Raw genomic sequence first — 26171 nt, forward strand, 5'->3', positions numbered from 1 at the left:
ACTTCGCATTCGGAAAATCAAACCCAAGGACTAGGTGTGATCCGCAGATGGAGTTGAGAAATTTAATTATAATTAAAATGAAAATTATCATAAACAATTATGAACACATAGGCTTGAATAAAATATTAGTCTCATATACTGTAAGTAAGTGGTCTTCAAGGTGTGCATTGTGTGCATCACCAATCTATGTCCGAGGCAAGCTGTCAATATTGATGTGTGCCTGTTCAGTGCTTTGAAATGATTTAGACTCTTCTGGGGAGCCGTAAATAAATTTGGACTGAAGCAAGAGAGTTGTGGGTGACAAACTTGAAAGAACTGCTGCTGTAAATGGTTCGTCGAACTGTTACAGATATTTTCGATGGTTCTGGTCAATGAACTGGGAGGGAGGAGGGTCACGAGATTCTCCGAAATAAAAACTTCCATATAAGAAATTCATTTTTATTTAAAAATAGGTCAAAATTAAAGAATGCCTTTATTCAGCTGAGCTCATTACCATGTATCATACAATGTAATTTCATCAAATTCTACTTGTACAATAATCAATGTATTGGTTCTGTCATGCTGGAATCACTAATGTTCAATGCCGTTTCGAAAAAAGAACGTGACAAATGACATTTGAATGTTTACTCTACCCATGTTACTTTATGAAAGTTATTTTCCTAAAGTGTTTTGTAACATGTGCTTCAATAGGGATACACATTTGCATTCCAGGCACAACTTAGAATAGCAAAAAACAAGGTATCCAAACAGCTTATAAAAAAAAGGAAAATTTGTACATTTGTGCTTCAGGCATGCAGCGGATGATATCAAGTTAGTAGGCCTACTTTTACTGGGTAACTTGGAGAGAATCACCCGATTTCAGAATTGTATATTTCTTGAAAATTAAAAACCCAGAATAGTATGATAAATAATATGTGAATTTATGGGGGATATGTGTCTATGTTTTATGAAAAAAAAATATTTTAAAGTAGATTTCAAGTGTAGTCATTTTAAAAGTGGGTGATTCTTTCTTAATCACCCAGTATACGAAAATCAAGGACCATACACCTTGATATACTTCCATCTTGCATAAGAGACACAAAGTACATAGAAAAACAAAGTAAATATTTATATAATATTTAAAAAAAATTGAATATCTATGGAAGTCAATATCGCCGAATAAAAATCAAAACGAACGTCTTAAAAAGTGCTTTCGGGACAGCACATTTATTTGCAAAAAATCAGAATGTCCAGGAAAACTGGGACATATGGTCAGCCTATGGGGGGGGTCGCAATAAAATTTTTGGTCAAAGGAGGATCGCGCTTCAAAAAGTTTGCGCATCACTGCTCTAGATGGTGATGACAGAACACACCCATAGGGTTTCCCGGAATAGCTCACTAGTACACCATCTGATTTTATAGAACTTAATCCTATAACAAAAAAAATTCATTCTTGCCAAAAAAAATTAGTTTTATCCGATATTCATGAACATCGCAATTCGTTATAAGTGATATTTTCAACATTGTTTCAGTATTGCAAGTTCACTGGGATGGGAAAAAATTTGTTATAACCGATACAGTTGAATGCCATTATAATTAACTCCAAGAGACTGGAGAAATCACTCAGTAATAAGAAAATTTTGTTATAAAGGAATTCCAGATTTTTACATTGTTTCTATGCACAATAATCTTGTTGATTTGAAAAGTTTTTGTTAAAATAAGATTTTTATTATAATGGTATTCATTGAAACAGGAATCGATTGTACTTTATCTGATTTTGTTATGAGCAGAAGTGTATTTTTTTTTCTCTTTTTTGTATTAAGGAACTGACTTTTTCGAAATCTCTCCATCTAAATTTTTTTAGTCTTCTTTGTTCTACTGTAGTTTGGGTGAAAAAAAATTAATAGTTTTTGTCTTTATTTTTAGATATATGAAACTTTATGGTAGGAAGTTTTCAAAAGAAGATCACCTTCAATTCATCCATCTGCTGTATGATATGCTACTTATTCCCGAGCTTCAGCTTGTTACTGTCCAGTCAATCTCAGCAGTTTTACAAATGTTACTGAAGTGAGTTTTCCCCTCGCAGATATTTAAACCTTTCAAGCTGATTTGTAGATGTACTTCTACTCATATATGAAAATTAAAATTTTTGAGCAGTTTAACGACTAACTAATCAAATTTTTATGTAATTAAATAGAACGTCTTTGTGACATTAGTGATGAGTGTTTCATAACTTACTTTTTTTACATTTTTAAATAGGAAAAAAGAATTGATATCTCGTGATGATTTGGTTCTCGACTGGCGGCCATTATATGACCTCTATGAGAAAACTTGTCTTTCTTCTTATCATGCTTATGGACTTTCACAAATTCCAAGGTAAGATGATTATCGTGTATCATTTGGTTGTAATGCCATTTTTTTTTCATATGTGTCTAAATGACAAATCCCATGCACCAGGTTCCCATAACGACTGAATTGATATTGGCCCTTAAAGTTTTCTTTGCGTAATTACTAAATTAAACTCTGAGAACAGCATAAATTGTTTGGAATTTATATCAGCATATAATACCAACATAAAAGAGGATCGCTATGCCCTGGAAAAGTTAAGAGACATCCTTTTGGACCTGTTTTTTTTCTGGTCAAATTTTTTTTGGCTCTTAAAAATTGTTCTGGCACCTAAATTGTTTGCTATTTATCAAGCCCTAAAATTAGTTTGACTTTACCCATGAATAAGTTAAGGTGTTTGGATGAACATCATAGTACACTCGTGCAAAATTAAGGGAATTTGCGGATTGTGTTCTATTTGAGGCATTATGTTGCATAGCTGTACACCCCTCCATGTGTTTGACAGAGGGTCCCTGACTGCCGGAGGCATAGAGAGGAGATCTTAGAGCCCTATGTTTGACTTTTCAGGGGTACAGTTGGCTCTCAGTTCCTGCTCATGGACGACAATGCTCATTCACATTGGGCTCACCTTGTCAACGGTTATCTCGAAAAAAAGAATATTTGGTGTATGGATTTACCAGCCGTATCTCCTTACCTAAACCCTATAGAACATGTCTGGGATGTTCTTGGGAGGGCAATTGTATCCCCCCCCCACCCCCTCTGAGAACCATTCCAGAGCTAAAAACTGTGTTGCTGCAGGTTTGGGATCAATTGCCTCTGGGACTCCTCAACTGCCTCTTGTCCAGTTTGCCGTCATGCTGTACAACCTGTCTGATGGTGAACGGGGGGTCATACCCCATATTAGACTCATTTTTGGCTCGATCTCGCAATGTGGATTTTGGACATTCCTGCAATGATGAGCTTTTCGGATAATCATGTATGCATTTTATGGGAAGGTGATATTGTTCTTCAGCAAGTCAAAACCATCAGGATTGTTCATTTATTTTAATGTCGGGCACAATTTCATTGTATGCAGCTATAGTAATTGAAAAATAAATTAATTGAAGTCATGCACAACTAATTTAATGCCTAATTTTGTAAAACTTTTCAAATACAGTTATACTGGGTTATAATGACACCTTGGCTATGGTGCCAGTAATTGGTGGTCTGAGCTTAATGTCTTATAATATAGTCACACAAGGAATTTATCATAACAATTGTTGCAACAGAACTGTCGCTATAATGTATGGTCATTATAACAAGTGTCGACTGTACTGTGTAACTTATATGGGTAGTCTTATCCGACATCTTTGTTTTTGAATCCTAAACTGTACAAGGTGTATCTAAAAACAATAAAAATTTGAAAATATTTCAAAAGGAAAAGTCTATTTGTTAATTGCACTGAATAAATATAATTTCTCAGACATTACGATTATTTTATTCAGTAGATGGTGTTGGACATTAAGGTTTCAGTGTTTTTTTTTATTTATTCCATTTATTTTTTTGTATGCAATTTTATTTTTTGCTCTGTAATCAATTATCTTAAAAATCTCTTTTTTTAAATCTATTTAATCAGCAATTTCGAGTCAAGCTTGAAAGGACTCGTACGTGTTTCACGTCCGTAAGTTCAAACATTTCTTTTCTTTTTTATTGATACTATTTTTTAATGTTTTCTGACTTTTGTTTCTTAATTATTATCATGTTTATTCTACAATTGTTGTCATAAAAATACTCTACTAAGTAGTTCTTGTTAATTGTCAAACTTGGTGAAAAACCCTCAGTATAACAATCATTTCAATAAGCTAAAGTATGTTAAATAATACCAGAGAGAAATTAGATTGGTTCTCGCCCGGGCCGTGTCTGGTCTGACCGAGAGAAATTATAATATGGAGCTATCAAACTTTCTCCAAGTTATTATTGTGATAAAAAGCAGCTGGAATCAAACTCATTATAAATAATATCAATAAGGCTTTTTATGCAGTGTCTCGTAATTTCCATGAACACCTCTTTCTTTGCGTTAATTTACTGTCAGGTTATATTATTTTAATCTTGCAGTTGACTTTATAAAATCCTCAACAGTAAATTAAATTACTGATTAGGTTTAATGACACATAGTGTCAGTTAATTTTTATTTGATAGCACCAAAATTTTATAATTGTTTTGGCACAATCTGGAAATGCTTTATGGTTCATTCCTTTTTTTTCGTCCATTAGATATTTTTCCATTGAGTCAACACAAGAGATGCTGGATGAATGGAGACCTATGCTCTATCCATTTGACAGTCTTATGGCTGTTCCATTATCTTACATGGATCTATTCTTTTGCACAAAATTACCACCTCATCAACATGATAAAGGTTTCAAGTGAGTCGCAATTTATGAAATTAAAATTTTGATCACAGGATATGTTTTATCGAAGATAAAGGTTCTGTTTAAGGTGCTTGATTTTTTAAAAAATTTCTTTCGCAAGGATCTTAACTTTTCCCCAAGAATTGTGATTTGTTTCATTTTTCCTAATGAATTCCAATTGTTTCGGTTTGAGACTGACCAGGTAGCCCCAGTCAGTAAAACTGTGACGCTTTACTTGAAACAGAACTGATAAGACTGAGTAAAAAGGCCCAATCCTCAAGTAATTATTTCATAAAAAAATAATTCCTTTTTTTTTTCTTTATCACCAACTCTATCAAAATGGTACATGACCATATATGTATTTTTATTTAATAATCTGGGCTTCTTAAATTAAAACTGGCATCTCACACATTTTCTGTTTTTAATATTCCAAGTTTTCTGGAAAAGTGACTGTTTCATTCACCTCAAATCGTAGAATTATTTTTTTTAATGTTTCTATTATCATATGTTTCACTATCTTTAGTGCACTTTATTTTTATGTATAGCTCTTGTAGTTAAATTATTTTACCATTTATGGTATTTTAATGCATTGTAATGCATTTTTTCCCCCCTACATTTTTACTTGTTTTTTTCAGGTTATGGTTTGATGAATTAATTCAACTATGGCAAAACTTCCCAATATGGGATAATGTAAGTCTAGTAATTATGTTGCTGCAATTTTTTTCCACACATTTTCTTTTCATTTTACACGTTAAATTTTTATCGTGAATTTTAATGTCATTTATTTCTTTTTTTGTTCAGCATTTTGTTGGACTCTTCTCTCGCCTGGCAAAAGACAACATAGGTTACATAGATTGGGAACCTTACATCTCAACCGTAAGTTTTCTTTTTTGGCTCTTCCCCCTTGTATTTTTTCATAGTTTTAGTTGAGAGTGGGCTGTTTATTTCATGTGATCTGTATTTATTTTCACAGGTTTTCTCTAGGCTAATGAAGAATTTGAACCTTCCAAAATCAACTGCCAGTAACTGTCATACTGATATGTATCCGATGCTGGTGTGGATAGCTGCGATGATGGTATAATTGAATGAAATTTATTTTTCTCTTCGTTACTTTTTAGAATTTTAAGCCATAGTCGATATGGGTATTGATTTTCAAATGAAAATATCTTGAAGTAGATGCACAGTTGATGTGTGTGTGTGTATTTTTAAATTCTCCAAACTCTCAAATATTTTGCAGATATTTTGCTGCCAGTCAATTAAATAGTTAATGTGCTAACACATGGTTTAACAAGCTTGGATCAAAATCATTGATTGAGCACTTCTGTATTTTTCTCTTATCATCCTTGTGTACATGAAATAATTTTACCCTAGTTTATTTTACTACACTGTGGCCCAGTAAGTATTGTTTGAAAATGGTACATGACCATATATGTATTTTTATTTAATAATCTGGGCTTCTTAAATTAAAACTGGCATCTCACACATTTTCTGTTTTTAATATTAACGTCAATCAAAAATTAAAAACAAATAAGAGCGATGAAAAGATTGTGATTATGCATATTGAACTTACATAGTGGGCAATTAATGATAAATAGGTTTGAAGTGAACACCTTCTTCAACAATGACAGCAATGAGGTGATTCTGAAATTTATCCATTACGTGTGAAAAGACCTGTCTGTCAGTTATGTGAACAGCAGTTGTAATAACAGCTTTCAGTTCTGGAAGAGTCCGGCCACTTATTGTTCTAAAACTCCCTCGCCATGCTCGTTGAACTGCCTTAACATTTTCATGGCAACTGATCATTTGTAGCTTACTCAAACATCTGTTGAATATTTATTTTCGCTTGTGAAAAATCACAACTGAACAGCATGCTTTAATTCACTGCTCACTTACAAAAAATATGTATACAGTTACCTGCTCTAATGATCGAGTGCACCAACTTTGGCCTTGCTTGCTCATACCTAGCACCATCTATTAGACTTTTTTCAAACATTACTTGCTGGGCCACCCTGTATTTGGTTATACTATTTTACTACATAGTTTATTTTACATGAACAACTGTACAAATTACTGTTTCAGGGCAATGGGAGTAGTTGTCAGAAGCACATCACACATTTGTTCAAGGCTCTGGAATCTTATTATCATCCCTCTAACTTTGGTAGATGGTTGGTGAGTTTTTTTTTAATTTTTCCAGTACTTTATTAAAAGCTGATTAAATTTAAAACAGTTTTATTATTCATGCGGTTTCAGTTTTTGTTGTGAAAGTCCAGTTTTCATTTTGATCAAATGCATTGATTGTAACAATTCTAAGGATTTTTCATGCATAGAAAAAGGAAATCACTTTTTTTTTTATGTAGGGCAAACTTCAGAAGTTAGCCCATAAATTGCCAGTTGCTGTTGTTAGAAGACTGCATAGGTATTTATATTTCCTTTATTTTGACACCGCTATTATTCCTGTAATATTTTTCTAACCTTTCTATTCGTTTTGTTCCCCTCCTGTGTATTGTGTAAAGTCTGCATTATCTGATTGTTGTGAGAAGTAGGAAAATACTGAGGAATTCATAAAAAATTATTTCTATCAAAGACAGTTCCTTTGGTTAAAAAACCTTTCATTAGTTTGAGTTTTTCTTAATGTTTCCCTTGAAACTAATCAGAATTTTTTTATGCGTATAATAAATAATAAATGCGTTTTATAAATAAAAATAACCATTTTACCATTTCATTTTTTTTCAATGAACAATTCAAAGTTTCTAAAGTATTAGTAACCAGTGCAATTTTTTTTATTTCATGTTATTTATTTTTTTAAGGGAACGTTACAGTAAAGAAACATGGGATAATTTTGTACCAGAGTCCTGTAAGCTGACAGATGCCGAAATAACTGAATTTGTTTCAAGCTTGAAATCTATCGCTCTTCTCCAGATGTACAGCAAAGTGAGCACTCAGGATAATGTCCTTGCTTTGCAGAACTTGGCTTTGTTGCGACCTGAGCTCATTATACCCAGTGTAATTGAAAGGTATGCTTGTACAAAATGCCTAGTTATATATAGTGTAGTGTATTGTCATAAATTAGAACTTTGTGTAGGGCAATGTTAAATTCCTAACAGCTGTTTTACTGAAAAACACGAAATATCCAAATGCATGTTATAAATAAAATGGCTAATTGCACATAACTTGCTGCATAATGCTTCGTATTTATATATCAGCTCCTTTTACTTTAACCCTTTGACTACTTGTGGGACATATATGTCCCATAATATGTCCAGATTTCAAAAACTACTACTAGGACAAAAATTGTATAGAAACTAAATGTATCCCAGTCATAGAGCCAGACCAGTTGCTCATGTTTTATCTTTAGTTATATAGATGACATTGCAGTTACCACACTCAAAACCATAAGCTTATATGTATATATTACCCCTCCCCCATATCTATAACGTTTTTGACTGTGACATATGTGTCCCAGGCTTGGTTCAAATGATTTGGTGAAAAAATCTCACACTGAATGTTTTATTTGTGACATATTATGTCCATTTTCATAGTAAATTAGTTTAAAAAAAAACTTATTCAAAGGGTTAAAGTGAATCAGGGATTTTTGTGGAGATAATAGAATAAATACTATGTGATTGAAGGATTGTTATTCTAAGACTGTTATAATTATATTTTTGTTTTGCCACTTAACAAAGATGCATGTACTCATACGTTATGAAACTATAATTTATCACAGAATAGAAATAAAGTGAGAATTAAATAAAAGAATCAAAAATTTTAAGCTAAAACAATGTATATATTATATGAACTATTACACCACTTTATTTAATTTGTTCAAAAAAAAAAATCTGTCCCAGAAAGGAAGGGGTGGAAAAAATATATGAAAAATAAAAAATATGAAAAAATGTAAGAGCTTGTTTCTCCATGGAACCTTAATCTACTTGTAAAAAATAAAATGTCAAAAAATATGAATAAATAAATTTTCTTATATGCATTTTTTATATATTTTTTTAAAATATTTTACAGGCTTTATTCATCATTGGAAACACTAACTGAACCACATCGTCTTACTGCAGCCATGCAATGTGTATCGTTTATGGCAAGAAATTTTGTATGTAAGGATCCCCATTTTCCGGAAGGTCAGACTCATGTTGTCCCTCTGTTGATGGGCTCACTACCAGGAATCGATCCAAATGATATGAAGAAGTGTATGGTATGTATATTATGCTACCACTTAAAAAAAATGTGTAGATGCACATAAACTTATTCATAAATGGTTTTAAATTTTTCCAAATTTTATAAATTTATAAAATGGTATTTAATCACAATTAAAAATCATAGTCAAATCAAACGATTGATGTTTTAAATATATATATTTTTTCTTTTGATTCAGCTCACTTTCCAGTTTGTATCAATGATCTCTTCATTGATTTTGATTGTGGACTGCTCGAAAGGAATTGATGATGTTCCTGGTCTCAATGAGGTAAATTTTAATATTAGGTTACAATAAGTATAGTAAAAAAATTGAACAGCTGAATAATGTTTACAGGCATAGTGATTAGTCACACTGTTCCACCTCCCCCCCCCCCCTCCCCGCATGCCAGAAACACAAATGTGCAAATTTTTCTTTCTTTATCAGTGGGTTAGATACCTTATTTTGCTATATAAGTTTTGCCTGAAATGTAAATGGGTATCCCTATTGAAACACGCTACAAAACATTTTAGGAAAATAACTTCCGTACAGTAACATGGGTAGAGTAAATATTCACACAAGTGTCATTTCTCACCATTCTTTTTTTTCCCAAAGGATATTGCACATTTGTACTTCTAGCATTAGGGGACAATATGCACTTAGCAAGGAATGTCTTTTCTTCTAATCTACCCATCTTGATCAATTTACACTAAAAAGTATTTTTGTAATTATAATTTTTTTTTTCATATTTATATAATTTGAATTATTCGAATTCTTAATCAAGAATTCTTTGTTTTATATACTGATGTTAGCAATAGGTGAAACAGTGGCTTTCAACATTTTCAGTATAATGAGGTCACTAATTGAATCATCAGGTTTAAAAAGGGGAATAACTTCAAAAATCAAGTTTTTAGAAGTTGAAAAAAACTGTAAAAGTGGTAGGTATTTTCATTCAATAACCACAATTTTAAGGTATGTTTGCCTCCAGGGACTGGCCTTTGTTTTCTTTTCTTTGCACTCACATGTAGAGCGAAGCATATAGATACTTCAGAGTACAAAAAATAATTTTGCTATTTTGGGTCTTCATTTCCTTCTTAAACCTGATGATTCAATTTCATATGCTGATGCTGATTTATTATGAAATGTTGAGAGAGTTAAAAGAGGAGTAAAAGTAGTCATTGACATTTTGCTGATGACAATTCAGCACTTGTCTGAAACCCTGAGAACCCACATTTTCTGTGGCATTCCCATTTAGTCCCTCTCAAATATTCGATCATTTTGTTTCTTCATCATTATGCCTACATTATGCTATATGTATTACAATTTTTATACATACCAGCTATAGCATAATTGATATTTGATTTCATGTTAATTGTGACTTTTTTTTTTTTCATTCCCCATATTATTTGATTTCAGATTCAAAGGCAAGTCTGCTTGTCAACAGCAGCATTTGAGGACTTTGTCTTACAGTTTTTGGACAGGTAAAATTATTAATTATCCTATATTTTAACCAAGGGATTTTCAGTGCATGATCCGCTGAGCTCTTTGATAGTATATATATATGTGTGTGTGTGTGTTTAGTGTAGAATTGGGGCCGTGTTTCTTGCATGGGCAAAAGGGGTATGTGCCCAAGTCGCAAAATTGGCTGCCTTTGGTATTTTAGGCACACCCCGCATGCTCCTTTCTCTGCATACGCCTATACCTTAAAGAAAACTTCATAGATCCCGAAAATTCATATTTGCCCATGGCCAAAGCTTAGTAGAGCTAGAAACTGAGTAGAGCCTGGAAGTTCACGCAAAATTCCATAAATGCCTTTTTTTGCCTGTTTTCAAACTATTTGGTAAAAATGTTTTTTTTTTTTAATAATAACGTGATCTTCACGCATTCCCAAGGGATCAGCATGATCCATCCAGGGAATTTGTTAGTGTTAGTAAACATCCATGCCCGAACCGGGATTCGAACCCAGACTTGCACAGTGAGAAGCTAGTTCCCTAACCACTCGACTGCCGCCTGGCAGTCGAGGCAATTTCTTTGCCTTATATGCCTATTTTAACATAGTTTTAAGTTTATTAGTGAATTTCAGAGGCCATAATCTGTAAAATTCGATATTTTGGACAATGAGAATTTCAAAAGAATTGCTCTTTTTAAAATTTTCCAACAGTCAGTATTAATTATCATCAGAAAGCCCTCCCCCTCCTTCCAGCTCCATTTAGATGCAACCAAGTGATCTAAGAGATTGGCGTTGCCATGCATTAACTTTGCTTTGACTGGATGGTGTTGAACTTGAATGATTTTGTTTCAGATGAATGCAGCCCAGGTTAGAAAAGCAGAGGAAAATTAGAAATTTGTTTCCCCACAGTCTTCTCTTCACATAATATGTCTCACTCAGACTGCTGTTGTATGTGTGTAGTGGACCGATGATTGCCCCAGGTCATCAGTTGATATCATGGCTCACACAAGGCTGGGTAGAAGCAGACAGGGTTCTGGGACCAATGTTGTTTTGATTTTTTTTTCATCATAAATGCATTGCAAACAACCATGGCTATTTATTAAACATATATATTTAGTATTCAATTAAATTGACAAGAGTCACCTTCAGGGGTTTGTGACAGATGTGGCCACACAGGACCCCATGCTGAAAGGAATCCTGCATACGTGGCACAATAAAACCTTCCGATAATGGACACCCATGTGACCAAAACTTTTGTCTGCTATTGGGGAGGCATGATATTCGGTGGAGCCTCGTTCATACAGCTTTCACATTTATACAATGCTTGGCTTCAGGGTTTTGGTTCCTAAACATTTTAATGTGTTTTTTATGTTTTACTGTGTGTAAAAGAGATACACTGGTGGTTATGCATAATCATCAATTATCTTGATAAAGTTTGATCAAATTTCACTACATTTATCACTTTTACCAATGATTATCATAGTTCCAAAATTAAGTGATAAATATGGAAAATTATAATAACCTTTTTTCTCTTCATTAAACCCATTAATTATTTTTACCCTTACATGGTACGTGCACTACACATATTTTGCAGTAAAAATTAAATTAAAATAAATGTAAAGAAGAACAGTTATGTTCACTTCCTCCACAGGTATCGAAATGTGCAAACAAAAACAGCATTACCATTCGGAATCAGCATCCTGGACCATAGTTATGTTCAGTTAGTCAAGTAATTAATTTATATTATATATATTAATTATACCAATTAGTATTTAATTATACCAATACGAGCTTGAGATACATGATCACCATTGAGCATGATAAATTTTTGATTTATGAGGAAAAATTCACAAATTAGAGTTAGGAAAAAAAGTTTGTCTAATTTTACTGTCCGCTATCTAGAGCAGTGTTTCCCAACCTCCGGGCCGTGCCATCAATCGTACCGGACCGTGAGAATATATTCATTATCCTTTCATTCCTCAAAGCATTTCCACACGAATAACTAATTGGTTTCTTCACCACTATGGAAAATATTATTCAAATTTTTGTCTAAAAATCATACAACGGTAAAGATGAAAAAACTTCCTGTAGTTCCAGGACAAAAGCTTCCAGCTGCAACCATAAATTATAGTAATTTGGATGATCTCTCTTTCCCTATCGCACCGAAAATCACTCGTTTTGTTGCAAGACCCTGAGGAAGGGAAACAAGTGTATGGTCATCGCCGTATTTTTAATTGTAATTCTTTTTCTTTTTGCAATTTTGAGTACCCGTCGTCATGAAACCCCGAACAATACAGCAGGGGAGGGCTAAATGTTTTTTTTTCCTTGCTCTTCGGCCCCTCTTTCCTGAAAATATTCTATTGCTTCAAGGCTCTCTGTTGACAACCAGATGACCCTGCTGTTTGCGTGTTCACTATTTGCCATTATAGGCACCACAGAAAATGTCCTGAAGACAATAATGCCATGAGAAAACTCGGTATCTGTAGAATTCCTTGGAGACTGGAAAAACATATGTGCTACTCGCCATTGACCAAGCCGCGTAACTTCAAAGGGGAATAATTATGAGTGATTAGGAATTTCCGAGCAATAGAAAACCACCTTCGACCATTGGACTCAATATTTATGACCCCCCAGTGGTAAAAACCTCTAGCAGTCCTACTATAACGATGGAGTATGTATTCATCTGTTTTCAGAAATGAACGAAGTATTTTACATATGCGTGGCAAATGTCAGTGAAGCACCTGCATGTACACCGAAAATATTGTTTTGAATTGGTCATCAAAGTGCACATAACTAGGGGTGTTGATAAAGAATACTGTTTTCTTTGTAAAAACACAGTGAATTTTGTTAAAAAAGTTTTTGTTTCGATTTTCTTCCAGTGTCGTATTTTTCATTTTTGTTTGAATGATAGGTTCATAAATCAAAATATTTGTTAAAAAATAGAGAAAAGTTTTCAAATTTCAGAGTAGAAAAATCAAGTGCTCATGGTTTTGAAATTTATTAAGTTACACAATTTAACATAAGCCTCTATCGTGAATATACTGAAACGAACCTTTCGCCCAAAATTGAACAATTTTCTGCTTTTCAGATGACTCTTATGGTGAGTTACAATATACACAATTTTTTTTATATTACCTTCTTTCTAGCTAAGATTAAGTACACAATTTTATCGTAAAATATACTTTACATTAAATTATTAAAAAAGTGTTAATCAATAAGTGTTGCGTTGATGTCAACACAAATAAATTTAATTGCCCAATGCAAATGAAAACTTCGTATTTTGAAAGCTTTCTATGCGAACTGTGTGAAATTATTCTATAAAATTGAATATTAAGACGTTTCGATTGATTTGCGATCAATTGCATTTTCTTATGAGGCAAAGGCACCAAAATGAGAAAACATTGAAGGGACTGAAAGTTTCCATTTTCCCGTATATATGGGCTCAAGCCCTTATGCAGGAGAGGGAGTGGTATGTTGCACTGTATATTCATTAATTATTGGGGCGTTCAAACCAGGGTTGTCAAATTTGCTCCCCGGGTAGATACCCATTCCCCCCCCCCCTTCCCCGGCTGGGTTTTTTTGGGGAAAATGGGTTTTTTGTAGGGAATATTGTTTGTTTTCGAAGAAAATGTGTTGCTTTCAGGTTAAAATTGTAGTTTGAGCTTAGTTTATGTATTCCAAAAATTGCTGCATAGTGCAGTGTTTAGAATATGTATATTTTGAAATAATTTTTAATGATTTTTTAGGAACAAAAATGTGATAATAAATAATTTCTTGGAATCACAAACACCCTTTTTTATAATTCTTCTACCTTTTTTATGTAAGCATTTAGGTATGAGATCCACATATTAAAATATTTTACAAGAAATCGCAAACAGAAAATTGTAACCATGGACCTTAGTTTAAAAAATATACCTGATATATGTGATAAGCATACGTACAGAAATTTATTTATAATACACAATAATTTTTCACACACACACAAATCCTTGTATAAATAAATTGAAGCATCCGTGAAGGTAAACCAATGTATGTAAACTGAATTTTCATTCAAAAAATATTTACATGTTTTTGCAATACTTATACAGGTACATCAGACTTGTGAATGACTTATCTCCTCTTAGCCAGATCATTTTTTAATTATCACTGCTCCTTTAAAAATATTTCAGAATTTAATTTATCGAAGTAGGGATATTCTTTAACAGTGAGGAATTTAAGAAAAAGAGAAGCATGAGACTTTAGCTCCTGAAAGTTTGGGTTCAATTATAAAAAAAAAAAAAACTGGTTCTGGTTACATAGCTGAAAGGTTTTATTTTTGACTTATCAGGACACTTTTGGTTACATTTTCTGCGGGGTCTGAAAAATTTGGAGAAAAAAAAATTCAGGCACCATTCTGATTTACAACTCAAGGTTCAAATATAATTACACAGAAGTGTGTGTTTTTGTGGGTGAACCCCTTACTTATAATCATGGTCAATTTTATTGATCAAATACATAGTTTAACATTCACCAAAAATGGAAGTTTATGAAAATTGACAAAATTGAACATTTTTCTTAAATTCTTTTAATATTACATAAAATTTGATGATTGATGTGCAAAAGTTTCTTATGCTTATTTTATGGTTCAATAAAGTAAAATTAAAGCATCATTGATATTGCAATGTTTATCGGTCGCACAATGTGTTCGAAAAACTGGAATTGACCAAATTTTTGCAAGTTTCGTTGTACAACTCTTCGCATGCTTTGTTGAAAATGACCCAGAATTAACCATGAAGAGGTGGCTGCACATTGAGTTCCACCTACACTCTATCCAATCAACCATCCAAAGTAGGAGAGTGTATGTACTTTACATTATAGTTACCAAAATTGACTAGGATTTACTGGTTTACAGTTTCTTCTGTTGTTTCTTTTCCAAGTGTTCACGTTTAAAGTCAAACTTTTGCACAATGAAACTTGCAAAAATTTGGTCAATTCCAGTTTTTCGGACAGATTGCGCGACCGATAAACATTGAAATATCAATGATGATTTAATTTATTTTACTTTATTGAACCATAAAATAAGCATAACAAACTTTTGCATGTCGATCGTCAAATTTTAAGTAATATTAAAAAATTAAGAAAAATGTTCAATTTTCATAATCTTCAAGTACGACCGGAAGATATCAACTGATCTTAAAAGTTTTTCTTCTTATTAAAAGAGGCAACTTTTCCACACTATAGCAATTTGAAAATGAAACTTCATTTTTTTTTCAACCCACCCTGTTGTACATACATGTTTAAGTTACATATTTTGAAGTTGTGGAAAAAGAAAATTCAATTTTCCCCATTTTGCCCAAAAAAAAACCGGGTTTTCTACCCAAAAAACACTGGCTTTTTAGAAAATCTCACCCGGGATGGGGTTTTTTTTTTAAATCCTGGGTTTTTTACAACCCTGGTTCAAACAGCCTCAATACTCAGGTTCCGGCGCCTAAGCAATGAGTATGTTTACTGCAGTTGCTGATGAAACGCTTCGTTTATGTTCTGACTTCTGCACGTTATTAATATAGTACCAAAAAGAAAACATTTTTACATCCATCCGGTCAGATAATAATGGATTCCATTCATTAAAATTATTTTAATTAAAACAGTTTAAATTAATCAATGAATTAAAATAGCTTAAATTGATTTTTTAATTAAAATGTCTTATACAAATACAAATACAACGCCACAACAGGCAAAATGCCCAACGAGGTGGCTGATAAAAAGATGCCCATAAAAATATGGTTGTCATATGTTTCAAAAATACAGCAACCCAATTAAAAATGCAATTAACACAAATTACAAACAATATATACACATGATAAAATATTATACAATGCCCATAAAGAATACTTATGGTTGTCTTATTCTAAGAATGGATAGCTTCTCGATTTACCCCAACATGTTTATCGTATTTCTTTTTAAACGTGTCAATTGTGTTACAATTTACTACCTCCGGGGGTAAGCTATTCCATTTATTAACAACCCTATTGGAGAAAAATTCCCTGCGACACCATAACCTTGCATTGTCCCTCACCAATCGATACTGGTGTCCCCTTGTAAAAGCAGTCGATTGGCGGTGTACTAAAAGTTCATGGTCCATCCTATCCATCCCATTGAAAATTTTGAACACTTCGATCATATCTCCTCGACACCTGCGTTCATCCAATGTAAACATATTCAAAAAATGAAGTCTTTCTTCATAACTCAAGCCCTGTGTGCCAATAAGGACACGCGTAGCTCTTCTCTGCACCCCTTCAACCAAGTCTATGTCCCTCTGTAGGTATGGTCTCCAAAACCTTACAGCATACTCCAGTCCAGGACGAACTAAGCCTCGAAAAAGCGGAAGAATGACTTTAGGAGAACGCGAAGAGACCTTTTTGAAAATGAGACCAAGCATTCTATTCGATTTTTAATTCGGTCTTAATTTAATAAATTAATTAAAAGGGTTTAACTAATTAATTGAATAAAGGGTTTTAAATAATTAATCAAATAATTAGCTCATAATTAAAAGGTAGTTGGTTGTATATCAATTAGTATCTTATGAATGAGTAAACTATTCCAGACCGGGCCGTAGACTCATAGAAATTTGATTCGCCGGGCCGGGATTCCAAAAAGGTTGAGAACCACTGATCTAGAGTGTTTGCTAATGGGAAGTGAAATTCACTAAAGCTATATTCCACGGGACTGGGGATTCGAAAAGTGTCTGTAACGGGGAGTGTCCGTTAAGAGAGGTTCTACTGTAATATGAATTTTTTTTTTTTTCTTTTTACAAAAGAACAAGATAGTCATGTTTCAACTAGAGTGATGGAATAATGATTATTCCAAATAATACAACAAATAAACAAGAATTATTCGCAACTCAAGGGAGCCCCACAGATAATTTTCACTACCATCTGGTAATGGTGGCCGGGGAATTGGCTTAATCCTGAGGGTGTAGTAACATTTTATTTTGGATTTGAAATGTGGATAATAATGCAGTTATTATAAACTATAATTAAAAAAATAGATGGATTAAGTGCAACCCTCTGTGTGATTTTTCAGCTAGTTTTTGGACCCTCAATACCTTTGTTTTTAGTTATTTTTCTTCCTTCCAAAAATTATAAATGCCTTTTTTTTAGTGCCTATTTGAGGTATTTTTAGTGCATTTTTGCCTGCCTATTTTTACCATTTTTATGCCTAAACTTCCGATTGCTAGTAATAATTAAAGAGAAAAATGCTTTTTGGGGTGCCTACACTTCCGGGCTCTAATAATGTATAAAACTTCTTTTTTTTTTGTATGTGTTTCAATGTTCTTCCATTTATGTGCATCAATGCAAAGGGTTTTTATCATGTTATTCTAGGGCATTCATGTTGATTGAAAAGAGCAGCTCAAATAATAATAGCCATTCAGACAGGTCATCTGAATGCATGAACTTGGAAGAGAATATAATGGGAGTGGGTATGAATGCAACTCTCAGGAGCCTTTTGATACAGTGTTCTCCGGAGATTTATAAGGTAAAAAGCGTTATATTTTTGTGGGCTTCCATATGAATAGTTTTTTGTTGTCATCAGTTTTTTGAATAAAGGTCCCCCCCCCCCTCATGTTGTAGGCTGCATTACAGAAACTGTATAACTTTATATCAAGTCACATCTTTGAAGTCAAGTTTGCTGGAAAATATGCAGCAACATTGTGTCGTGCTGCTTTCAAGGTAATTTCTTTAGTTTTCTTTAGTTGATTTATTGTTGTTATTATTTATTATTTTTTGATTATCTCTAAAATGAACTCATTCAATTGAGTCATTGAAAAATGTAGCTTTTCTGTGGTCTTGGTCTATTGTCAGAGGTTTTTTTTTTTTTTGGATTTGGCACTATTAAATTTTCTGTGGTTAAAAGTGATTATTTTTTTCTTTCACACTATTTCTGTGAACAAAAAAAAAGGTTCCATGGACATTTTATAGTATTAATTTATTTTTTGATAATTTTATTTTATTTTTCTTATTCATGAAAAAAGGAGAAAGTGCCCTTTCTTTTTAGTCTACAAAATTTCAATGTTTTGAACACATGTGAAGTTTGTGTTTTCTCAACTGTTATTAAATTTTATCGAATTTATTATAAATATTATTAGAGGTAGTACTCAACAAGTTGTGGTATCCGACTCTCGTGTTGGTAGACCCAGCACTTCGATCACTGATTTGAATGTCTGGGAAATCGAAATGCTTGTGAGAGAGGATTCAGGAATAACCCACAAAACTATTTCAAATATGTTGAACATTAGTTCCGGGAGTGTCAATTCCATCCTCCATAATCAACTTTCCCTCAGTAAGCGTTGCTCTAGATGAATTCCCCATTCCCTCACAGAAGATCAAAAGACAGCATGCGTTGATTGGTGTCATTTCATGAAGAAAAAATTCAAAGATGGCACTGCCAAGAGCATTTGGGATGTTGTGACGGGAGATGAAACATGGATTTATCAGTACGATCCAGAAACAAAGCTACAGTCTGCAATTTGGGTGTTCCCAGATGAAACGCCACCCACTAAAGTTCGACGTGGAAGAAGCATTAGCAAGAAAATGGTGGCAACTTTTCTTTGCTTATTCTGGCCATATTGTCACAGTCCCACTTGAAGATCAAAAAACTATCACGGCAGATTGGTATGTCAATGTTTGCCTTCCTGAGGTGTTGGAAAAGATGCGTGAGAAGCGCCCAAAACGGGGCACTCATGGGCTGATTCTTCATCATGACAATGCATCAGCACACACTGTTCGCAGAACAAAGGAATTCATCAAGAAAGAGAAGATAGAAATTTTGCCTCACCCACCTTATTCTCCTGATCTGGCCCTGTGTGACTTTTTCCTCTTCGGAACTGTAAAAAAATGAGATGGGAAAAAGATTTTCCAGTGCGGATAAAGCTATAGAGGTATACAAAATGAAACTGGCGAGCCTTGACAAAGAAGTGTGGTCAGCTGCTTTTAAAACTTGGTTTAAAAGAATGGACAAATGTATTGATGCAGGGGGAAGTTATTTTGAAAAAGACAACTGAAATTTTTGTTGTAAGTTAATTTTTTCTGTGGGAATCTAAAAACTTTTTGAACCACCCTCGTAACATAGCTATCTGACATTTATCTTTGATTATGTACTAATGTATGTTTTCTCTACTATTGAATTTTTTTTTTACCCAAGAAAGTTTGTTCACTTTTTTAAGAAAATAAAATGATAGTTGAAGTGATTTAAGACATTAAATTTTTTTTGTTGTTCGAATGTGTTTCTGATTATCGCAAAATTTGTCTTGACATATTTTTTACATATATTGTATTATATACATTCATTAAAACAGACCACAATCATTTATTCAGATGAGTCACGATTCATGAAGTTCTCTTCTAAAAAAACACTATTTTTCTATTACAGGTTGATGCTAAACAGTCTTTGCAGTTATTTCTACCACATTTCTACAAGTTAGTTATGGTATTGACTGATAATGATGAAGTTCTGGAGGAAGAAGTGCTTGACAATGAACTTCTTTTCAGTCTTCTTCTTTTATCAGAGGTAGTACTCAGCAAGTTGTGATACCCATATAAATTAAATCTGTAATATTCAGAATTTTGTGCTATCATATGTTCAGAATCATAGCTATCTGACTCTTATCTTTGATACCGATTATGCACAAAAGTGTGTTTTCCCTACCATTAAATTTTTTTTACCTCAAAGAAGGTTTGTTAATTTTTTTCAGAAGAGAAAATGATGGTTGAATTGATTTAAGAGATTAAACTTTTTTACCCTGTAGATCTTTTTTTAAAAGACAATTTTTAAAAAAGTGTGAAGTACAGTTGATGCTCGTTATAACAACCATGCATTATCATGAACGTTCCATTATAAGACCAGCAAGATAAGTACCAAATACTGCCTTATTCATGCCATGTTAACTTTCGTCTAATATAATGACCGGCAAAAAGACCATTCTATCCAACACAACATCCAAACTTGGCTGAGCTCCATTTTTTTGTAATTAACAAACTCTTTTTTTAAGTGTTTGACTTTGATAATGCAGAATTTGGTATAATCTGCTTGTTATAGACAAGAGACACAATTTAATGTCTAATAGATATGTATGTGAAAACATTGCATGATTGGCCCCTCCTTTTCTTGAGGTCAGGATTTCTTGTAATACAGATTAAGGAGGAATGGTATGAAAGGTTCTGAACATGATATAAGAGCATGTCGTCCAATAGGCATTCATAAATCACTTCTCTTCAGATATGGGGAGAATATACAGATAAGTGGACTCACTTTTTCATACAGCAAAAAGTATAAGTATTGCACTTTCTTGTTTGCATTTTTCTTGCAAGGCAGCTGGAAATAAAACAGGACATGATATCCTTGGACCATAAAAGGTATAGGTACACAGTTCGTGCATGCAATTAATCATTACAATTTTATTATTTTCTAACCTGATACTGTTCTATTGCGACTGTTTACATCATAACAAAATGAACAATATTGTTTTTATTTTGTCAAAATATGGAAAGTAGCTAAATTTTTTCGATTGTTTGATACATCAATTTCCCAAAATTATTTCCATTTTCCGTGGAACAATGAGGGTGATTATAATGAGCGTTGACTGTATCAGCTAATTTAGTTTTGGAATATTGTGGAATGTATTTTCATTAGTTATTAGATCTCAAAAATATCTTGATTTTGATGTAGAATTTAAATTTCTGAATTTCCATTGATGTTTCTTTCTGTTTTCTAGCTTTGCACCTGTGATGGCATTCACGTTGCAAAGTACCGAAATGAAATTGAACAAGTCCTCAGTCGGTCTTTGCATCTGAAGTGTAAGGATGGTTATATGCTTGCTTGTACCCTTTTACGTAATGCTTTGAAAGCATTCACCACTGTATATCCAGTCGACTTTTGTAGCATATCTGACTTTTGGACTCGTTGTGGAGAAGAAAACCTTCACTTACTAATAAACGTTAGTTGCAACTTCACTTTAATGAGAATTTGTTTGATATTTATTTCAGCATATATTATTCATACAATACACAGTTTATCATGAATACATCAGTATCATCATTTGTACGTATGCAGCTTTGTAGGCACTAGAAACTGCACAACTGTGATTGTATACATTATCATCATGCAAATTCACTTAAACTTTTTTCATTTACTACAGGAATGGGGCAAACCAGGAAATATAAATGATATTGGAATGAAGTTTCATATTCCTGCTGATGAAGAGATTGAATTAGCAAAAATGTTTCTCCAAAAATTTTTAGATCCAGAACTTGAACTACTTTCTTCATGGTCCAAGGGGGAGAAGTCATTGACTCGGTAAATTGGACCTTGATGCTAATGTAAACTACAAATTTAAGTTTTTAATATCAACTAAAATCAAATACTGAATGATTGTTTTTTTAAAACAAAATTATTTCATCATTAGTTTTCATTCCTTTTTATTCCTTTTTTGAAATTTTATAACGTAAATGCAATAAAACTTTGTATCACATTTTTAAATATTATTGTTTAATATTTCACAGCGAAGAAGTTCAGTGTTCTTTGAATATAATTGTCGAATGCATCAGTGGTGCGTCTGCTGCCATACCATTTTGGGGAGGTGATGCGATGACTTTGTGAGTACAAAGTTTTCAATAATTTCTCTATGTATTTATACATTAGAACCACTCTTTCACGAACACTGGCAGGACAAAAAAAATTCATCACTAAAAGAAGGGTGATGTTAATCAGGGGTTCGAAATGCATACTTTTATTATACAAGGGGAATTATTAGTTGGCTGTAAAAGAGGGGTTTCACTGTATGTGCACACTGTTGGTTATCAAATATATGTTTCACAGTTGAAATTTTTTTACCTGGCCCCAGAACCTAAAAAAATTTATATAGTAATTCATTGAGTCAAACTAATTATAAGCTCACTTATTTTCAAAATTGAGTATTAGGATTGATAAAATATTTGTTTTGACCCAAGAAATAATGTGAAGAAAAAAAATAATCACTTTTAACCACAGAAAATTTAATAGTGCCAAATCCAAAAAAAAAAAAAAGAAACCCCTCTGACAATAGACCAAGACCACAGAAAAGCTACATTTTTCATGAATAATCTTTCTATTATTTCAGCCGGGATTCTAAAGTTCCTATGCATTGCACTGCAGTCAAGGAATGTGGAACTAAAAGTGAGTAGTTATATCAAATTGCTTTGTGATAGTTTTATTGAACAAGGAGATTGATCTCCATCGTGAATAGTTTTTGAGAAAATTTCTTTATGAATTCATTACTGAATCAACATAGATAGAAAAATGTATTGTGTTTGTTTAATTTCAGGCCTTTTTAAATAATTTCCTCTTTATACTTTGAATGTCTAATAATTTTAATCTGTATTTCATTTTTTTTAAATCAAGTTTTATTTTTCACAGAGCTTGAGTTTTCTTCTGGGAAAAACCTTCGCATACACATTGCTGAAATAATGAAGCAGCTACTAGGTTTGCTTTTTTTATTCATTGCTAGATGAAATATTTTCCCTTGATTTAATTTATTTGCATATATATAAAAGTTTAAGTCTTAAATTATTTTTTTTTCAGAAACTTTTATTTTTTAAACATTAGAAACAGAAATTATAAAGAAATAAATAAGCGCAGTCTTTCCTTGTTGATGCAAATAATATATAAAAAAAACACTGGAATTATTTCTTGTTAACCAAATTTCATGTTATTCAATAAAATTTAATGTTTTGCTTTGATAGAATTATGAACAGGTTTTATGTGAAGTAGTATTTTGTAATGCAATTTTTCAACAATGAGGTTTGACTAATGTTATTTTTATTCAAAACCTCCTAGCACACCATAGCTAATGAATTTGATTATTTATAATATACTTATTGTAAACACTTCTTTTTCACCAGGTCATGTACTGCAGACTGCTGAAGATGATACAAAGTCTCTCCTTACAATAATTAAGGTTTGTATAAAGAATTTGATAAATTTTGTGATTTTTTTAATATAAAAACTCTTTTCTGTGTTCTATTTGTTTGCCTCAGTTTGTCTCAAAGCTTATGTAGGCATCATATTTATGTGGCTTATCAATTGTATAGTACTATATTTCACTTTCTGCTGATGATATTTTAAAAAGTTTTGTTAAAGAATTCAAATATGACACAAAAATATTATTATTTTGTGAATATTAAGGGAAAAACTGCTGTTGTTTAGATTGAATTTACCAAAATTTACATGATACCAGATTCTTTTTTTTAATACATGAAAGTGGCTTTTCTTCCAATTTTTTCATGTTAATTGCTTTTTTATTTTAGATCTATCAAGTCATATTATTTCAGTGGGGAATAACTGAAGAGGAGTCTGATGCCAGGTGGAAAGGGTTTCAAGATGTTAAGAAAGCCCTTGGAAATAAGGTATTGATAATAAATCTCTTGTACATAACACCAACAAGACTTACGAGAAAATTCATAATCTTACTTTTTTGCATGTGCTCATGTTATTATTCAAGGTCATGAATTTTGTGGCAGTTATTTTTTTTATAAAGTAAATTCTCTGTAGCCATGTTTCCAAATTGAAGTTATTAATTTTTTTTCCTTTTCTGGTACCCACAGGCATTTGAGATTTTTATTTGGTTCTGGTATCTTTATAAATCTTCATTCTAATAGGTATCATTGAAAAATAATTTTTTAACAATTTTAATTCAGCATTGGCTTTTTTCATTCAAATGGAATGAAACTGTAAAAAAAAAAGTATTTCATAAATGTTTGAAAAAATTCATGATAATATTCAACCTGTGAAACATTTTGATAAGGAACTCAAAAATTTTCACATTAAATAAAAAAAATTTCTCACATTGTTATGGTTTTGAATCCGCAACAAAAAAATGAAAAAAAAATGAGTGAGCTATAATGTTCCAGAAATCACTATGAAAATGCGTATCAAATAGAGTAGGAGGGAATATTGAATGCCTGTATGCTATCTGCAATCAAGCTTTATAATTTTGTTATGCATAAGTTAGATCCATTACCTTTGTTTCCCCTTTTATTTAGTTGCGAGGAAGAAAACAACATACCAGGCTTCTTCTTGTGGATCGAGTATGCTTGCAGCAAGATGTTAGTACATTCTTTTTACTTTTATTAAAAACTTGATTCTGACCATAGAAAAACACATTATTCATATTACTTGAGTTATTAAAATGTTACAGGAAATTTAATGTGTGCATAAGGGGAATGAAATTTGAATCTTGGTATTTAACTTTCTTTTTTTCTTACAGTTGCGCATGCTGGTTAAGAATAAGCCCTATTTTACATCTGCTCATGCGTTTATTATGCAAGATATTTTCAAGTTGTCAGTGAGCCATTATGGTGCAGTAAGTATAATTTAATAAATAATTTAGAACTTTTTAATTATTTATAGAGGTTATATTTTATTCTGAGTGAATGATTAATATTGGAGAGTATATTTAAATAAGTTGCTTTTGAAAGTTTGCTGTTTTGTGTGTTTAGGTGAGAGCAAGTGCACAAAAAGTATTGAGTAATTTATTGAGGACGCATACCCGGTCCTATGAGGTCATTCTACCTGGTCTATTAGAAGTTCTCAAGAAGGATCCTGCAAAATTCCATGAAGAATTCAAGGTTCCATAAATTTTTAGTTCTTTTTCAGCTGAGAATAAAAAGGTTTAAACTTATGTATATGTCACATGGCCTACATTAAGAACTCTAGTTGTTTTTCATTTGTTTAGTATTTTTAGTTTTTCTTCAGTATTTATCCTAGCTTCAGTTTGAAATGTGGCTATTTTTTTTATTTTCAGGGAACTCTATACATATTAGCTTCTCAGAAACAACACACTATGCTTACAAGGAGGAATTGGAAGCTAACGGAGCAACTTTGGCCTGCATTGGTTTCTGCACAACATTCAGAGAAACCATCCATCATAAAATTGCAGGAGCACTTATCCATAATGATGCAGAAAAATTTCACCACCTTTCAAATTGAACTAGAGGTATGTTTTGTTTCCCCTAATAGTTGATTTCATTGCAGTAAGTACAAATGTTATGAAACACCTGTTAAAATATGCAACAACACCTAAAAACAAGTAACAAGTTCTTTGTTGTTCTGGTACTTCAATATAGTGTTTTATCCCTACTGATAAAATACTTTCTGTTAGGTCACTCAGCAAAAATAAAATTTGCTTCAAATTTGAGAGAAGAAATTTTTTTTACATAATGGGTGAACAATCTTATAAAGCCATACCCTCTGTAATCGCCTGTATAACAATATTAATCTCTGGTCCCAATGCACTTATCGTAGTGCTAATATATTCCATTTATATAACATAAATCCTTTACAAGGATAAATTTCTCTGATTTCTTGAGTATCACCTAATAGGAGTTTCACTTTCACCAAGTGACTAACTAGACACTTTATATGCAATAAATTTATGTGAATTTATCTCACTTTTTAAGCTATTTTATATACACAAAATGTTTAATTTTCTGTGGTAAGTCAAATGCTCTTTCTTGAATTTTCATTGGATTTTAATTGTCATCTTAGGTTCCAGAAAAAGTAATAGAAAGATGTAAGTTTCTTTGGAAATCTGGCTCTCCTCTTGCTGATCCAACAGTCATTCCTACCCGTGAAGAAGAACAAGAATCCATTGAGAGATTGAAGCAAAGAAACAGTGAAAACAGAAGGTAATTAATCAAGTCAAAGCTCTCCCAGTATCCGTAATTCAGAGTATAATTCAATATACAATGCAATTAGTTCAATACAGTGATTCTTAGACCACTTTCTTCTGTAAATGCAAGATTTTTTCCCATTCACG

General features: G+C 32.4%; 1 protein-coding gene across 1 annotated transcript in view; it reads left to right on the top strand.

Moving 5' to 3' along the window:
• LOC149080844 (proteasome activator complex subunit 4-like) overlaps positions 1 to 26171 on the top strand; it is a 61055-nt gene that overhangs the window by 2564 nt on the left and 32320 nt on the right. Inside the window, exons 2-29 of the mRNA XM_089237512.1 lie at positions 1906 to 2046; positions 2239 to 2355; positions 3941 to 3985; positions 4578 to 4727; positions 5348 to 5402; positions 5514 to 5588; positions 5686 to 5787; positions 6792 to 6881; positions 7070 to 7128; positions 7520 to 7726; positions 8727 to 8913; positions 9094 to 9183; positions 10309 to 10373; positions 17704 to 17857; positions 17953 to 18051; positions 19751 to 19888; positions 21093 to 21314; positions 21516 to 21673; positions 21880 to 21972; positions 22476 to 22531; positions 22772 to 22837; positions 23257 to 23312; positions 23662 to 23760; positions 24397 to 24459; positions 24621 to 24716; positions 24853 to 24981; positions 25158 to 25349; positions 25901 to 26040. Of these exons, the coding sequence (XP_089093638.1) occupies positions 1906 to 2046; positions 2239 to 2355; positions 3941 to 3985; positions 4578 to 4727; positions 5348 to 5402; positions 5514 to 5588; positions 5686 to 5787; positions 6792 to 6881; positions 7070 to 7128; positions 7520 to 7726; positions 8727 to 8913; positions 9094 to 9183; positions 10309 to 10373; positions 17704 to 17857; positions 17953 to 18051; positions 19751 to 19888; positions 21093 to 21314; positions 21516 to 21673; positions 21880 to 21972; positions 22476 to 22531; positions 22772 to 22837; positions 23257 to 23312; positions 23662 to 23760; positions 24397 to 24459; positions 24621 to 24716; positions 24853 to 24981; positions 25158 to 25349; positions 25901 to 26040 (3144 nt within the window). The remainder of the gene's footprint in view (positions 1 to 1905; positions 2047 to 2238; positions 2356 to 3940; positions 3986 to 4577; positions 4728 to 5347; positions 5403 to 5513; positions 5589 to 5685; positions 5788 to 6791; positions 6882 to 7069; positions 7129 to 7519; positions 7727 to 8726; positions 8914 to 9093; positions 9184 to 10308; positions 10374 to 17703; positions 17858 to 17952; positions 18052 to 19750; positions 19889 to 21092; positions 21315 to 21515; positions 21674 to 21879; positions 21973 to 22475; positions 22532 to 22771; positions 22838 to 23256; positions 23313 to 23661; positions 23761 to 24396; positions 24460 to 24620; positions 24717 to 24852; positions 24982 to 25157; positions 25350 to 25900; positions 26041 to 26171) is intronic.

This window comes from Pholcus phalangioides, unplaced genomic scaffold (genome assembly GCF_987345545.1).
Source record: "Pholcus phalangioides strain wild (caught in Gottingen) unplaced genomic scaffold, Ppha-v1.0 ptg000010l_1, whole genome shotgun sequence".
NCBI lineage: Eukaryota > Metazoa > Arthropoda > Arachnida > Araneae > Pholcidae > Pholcus > Pholcus phalangioides.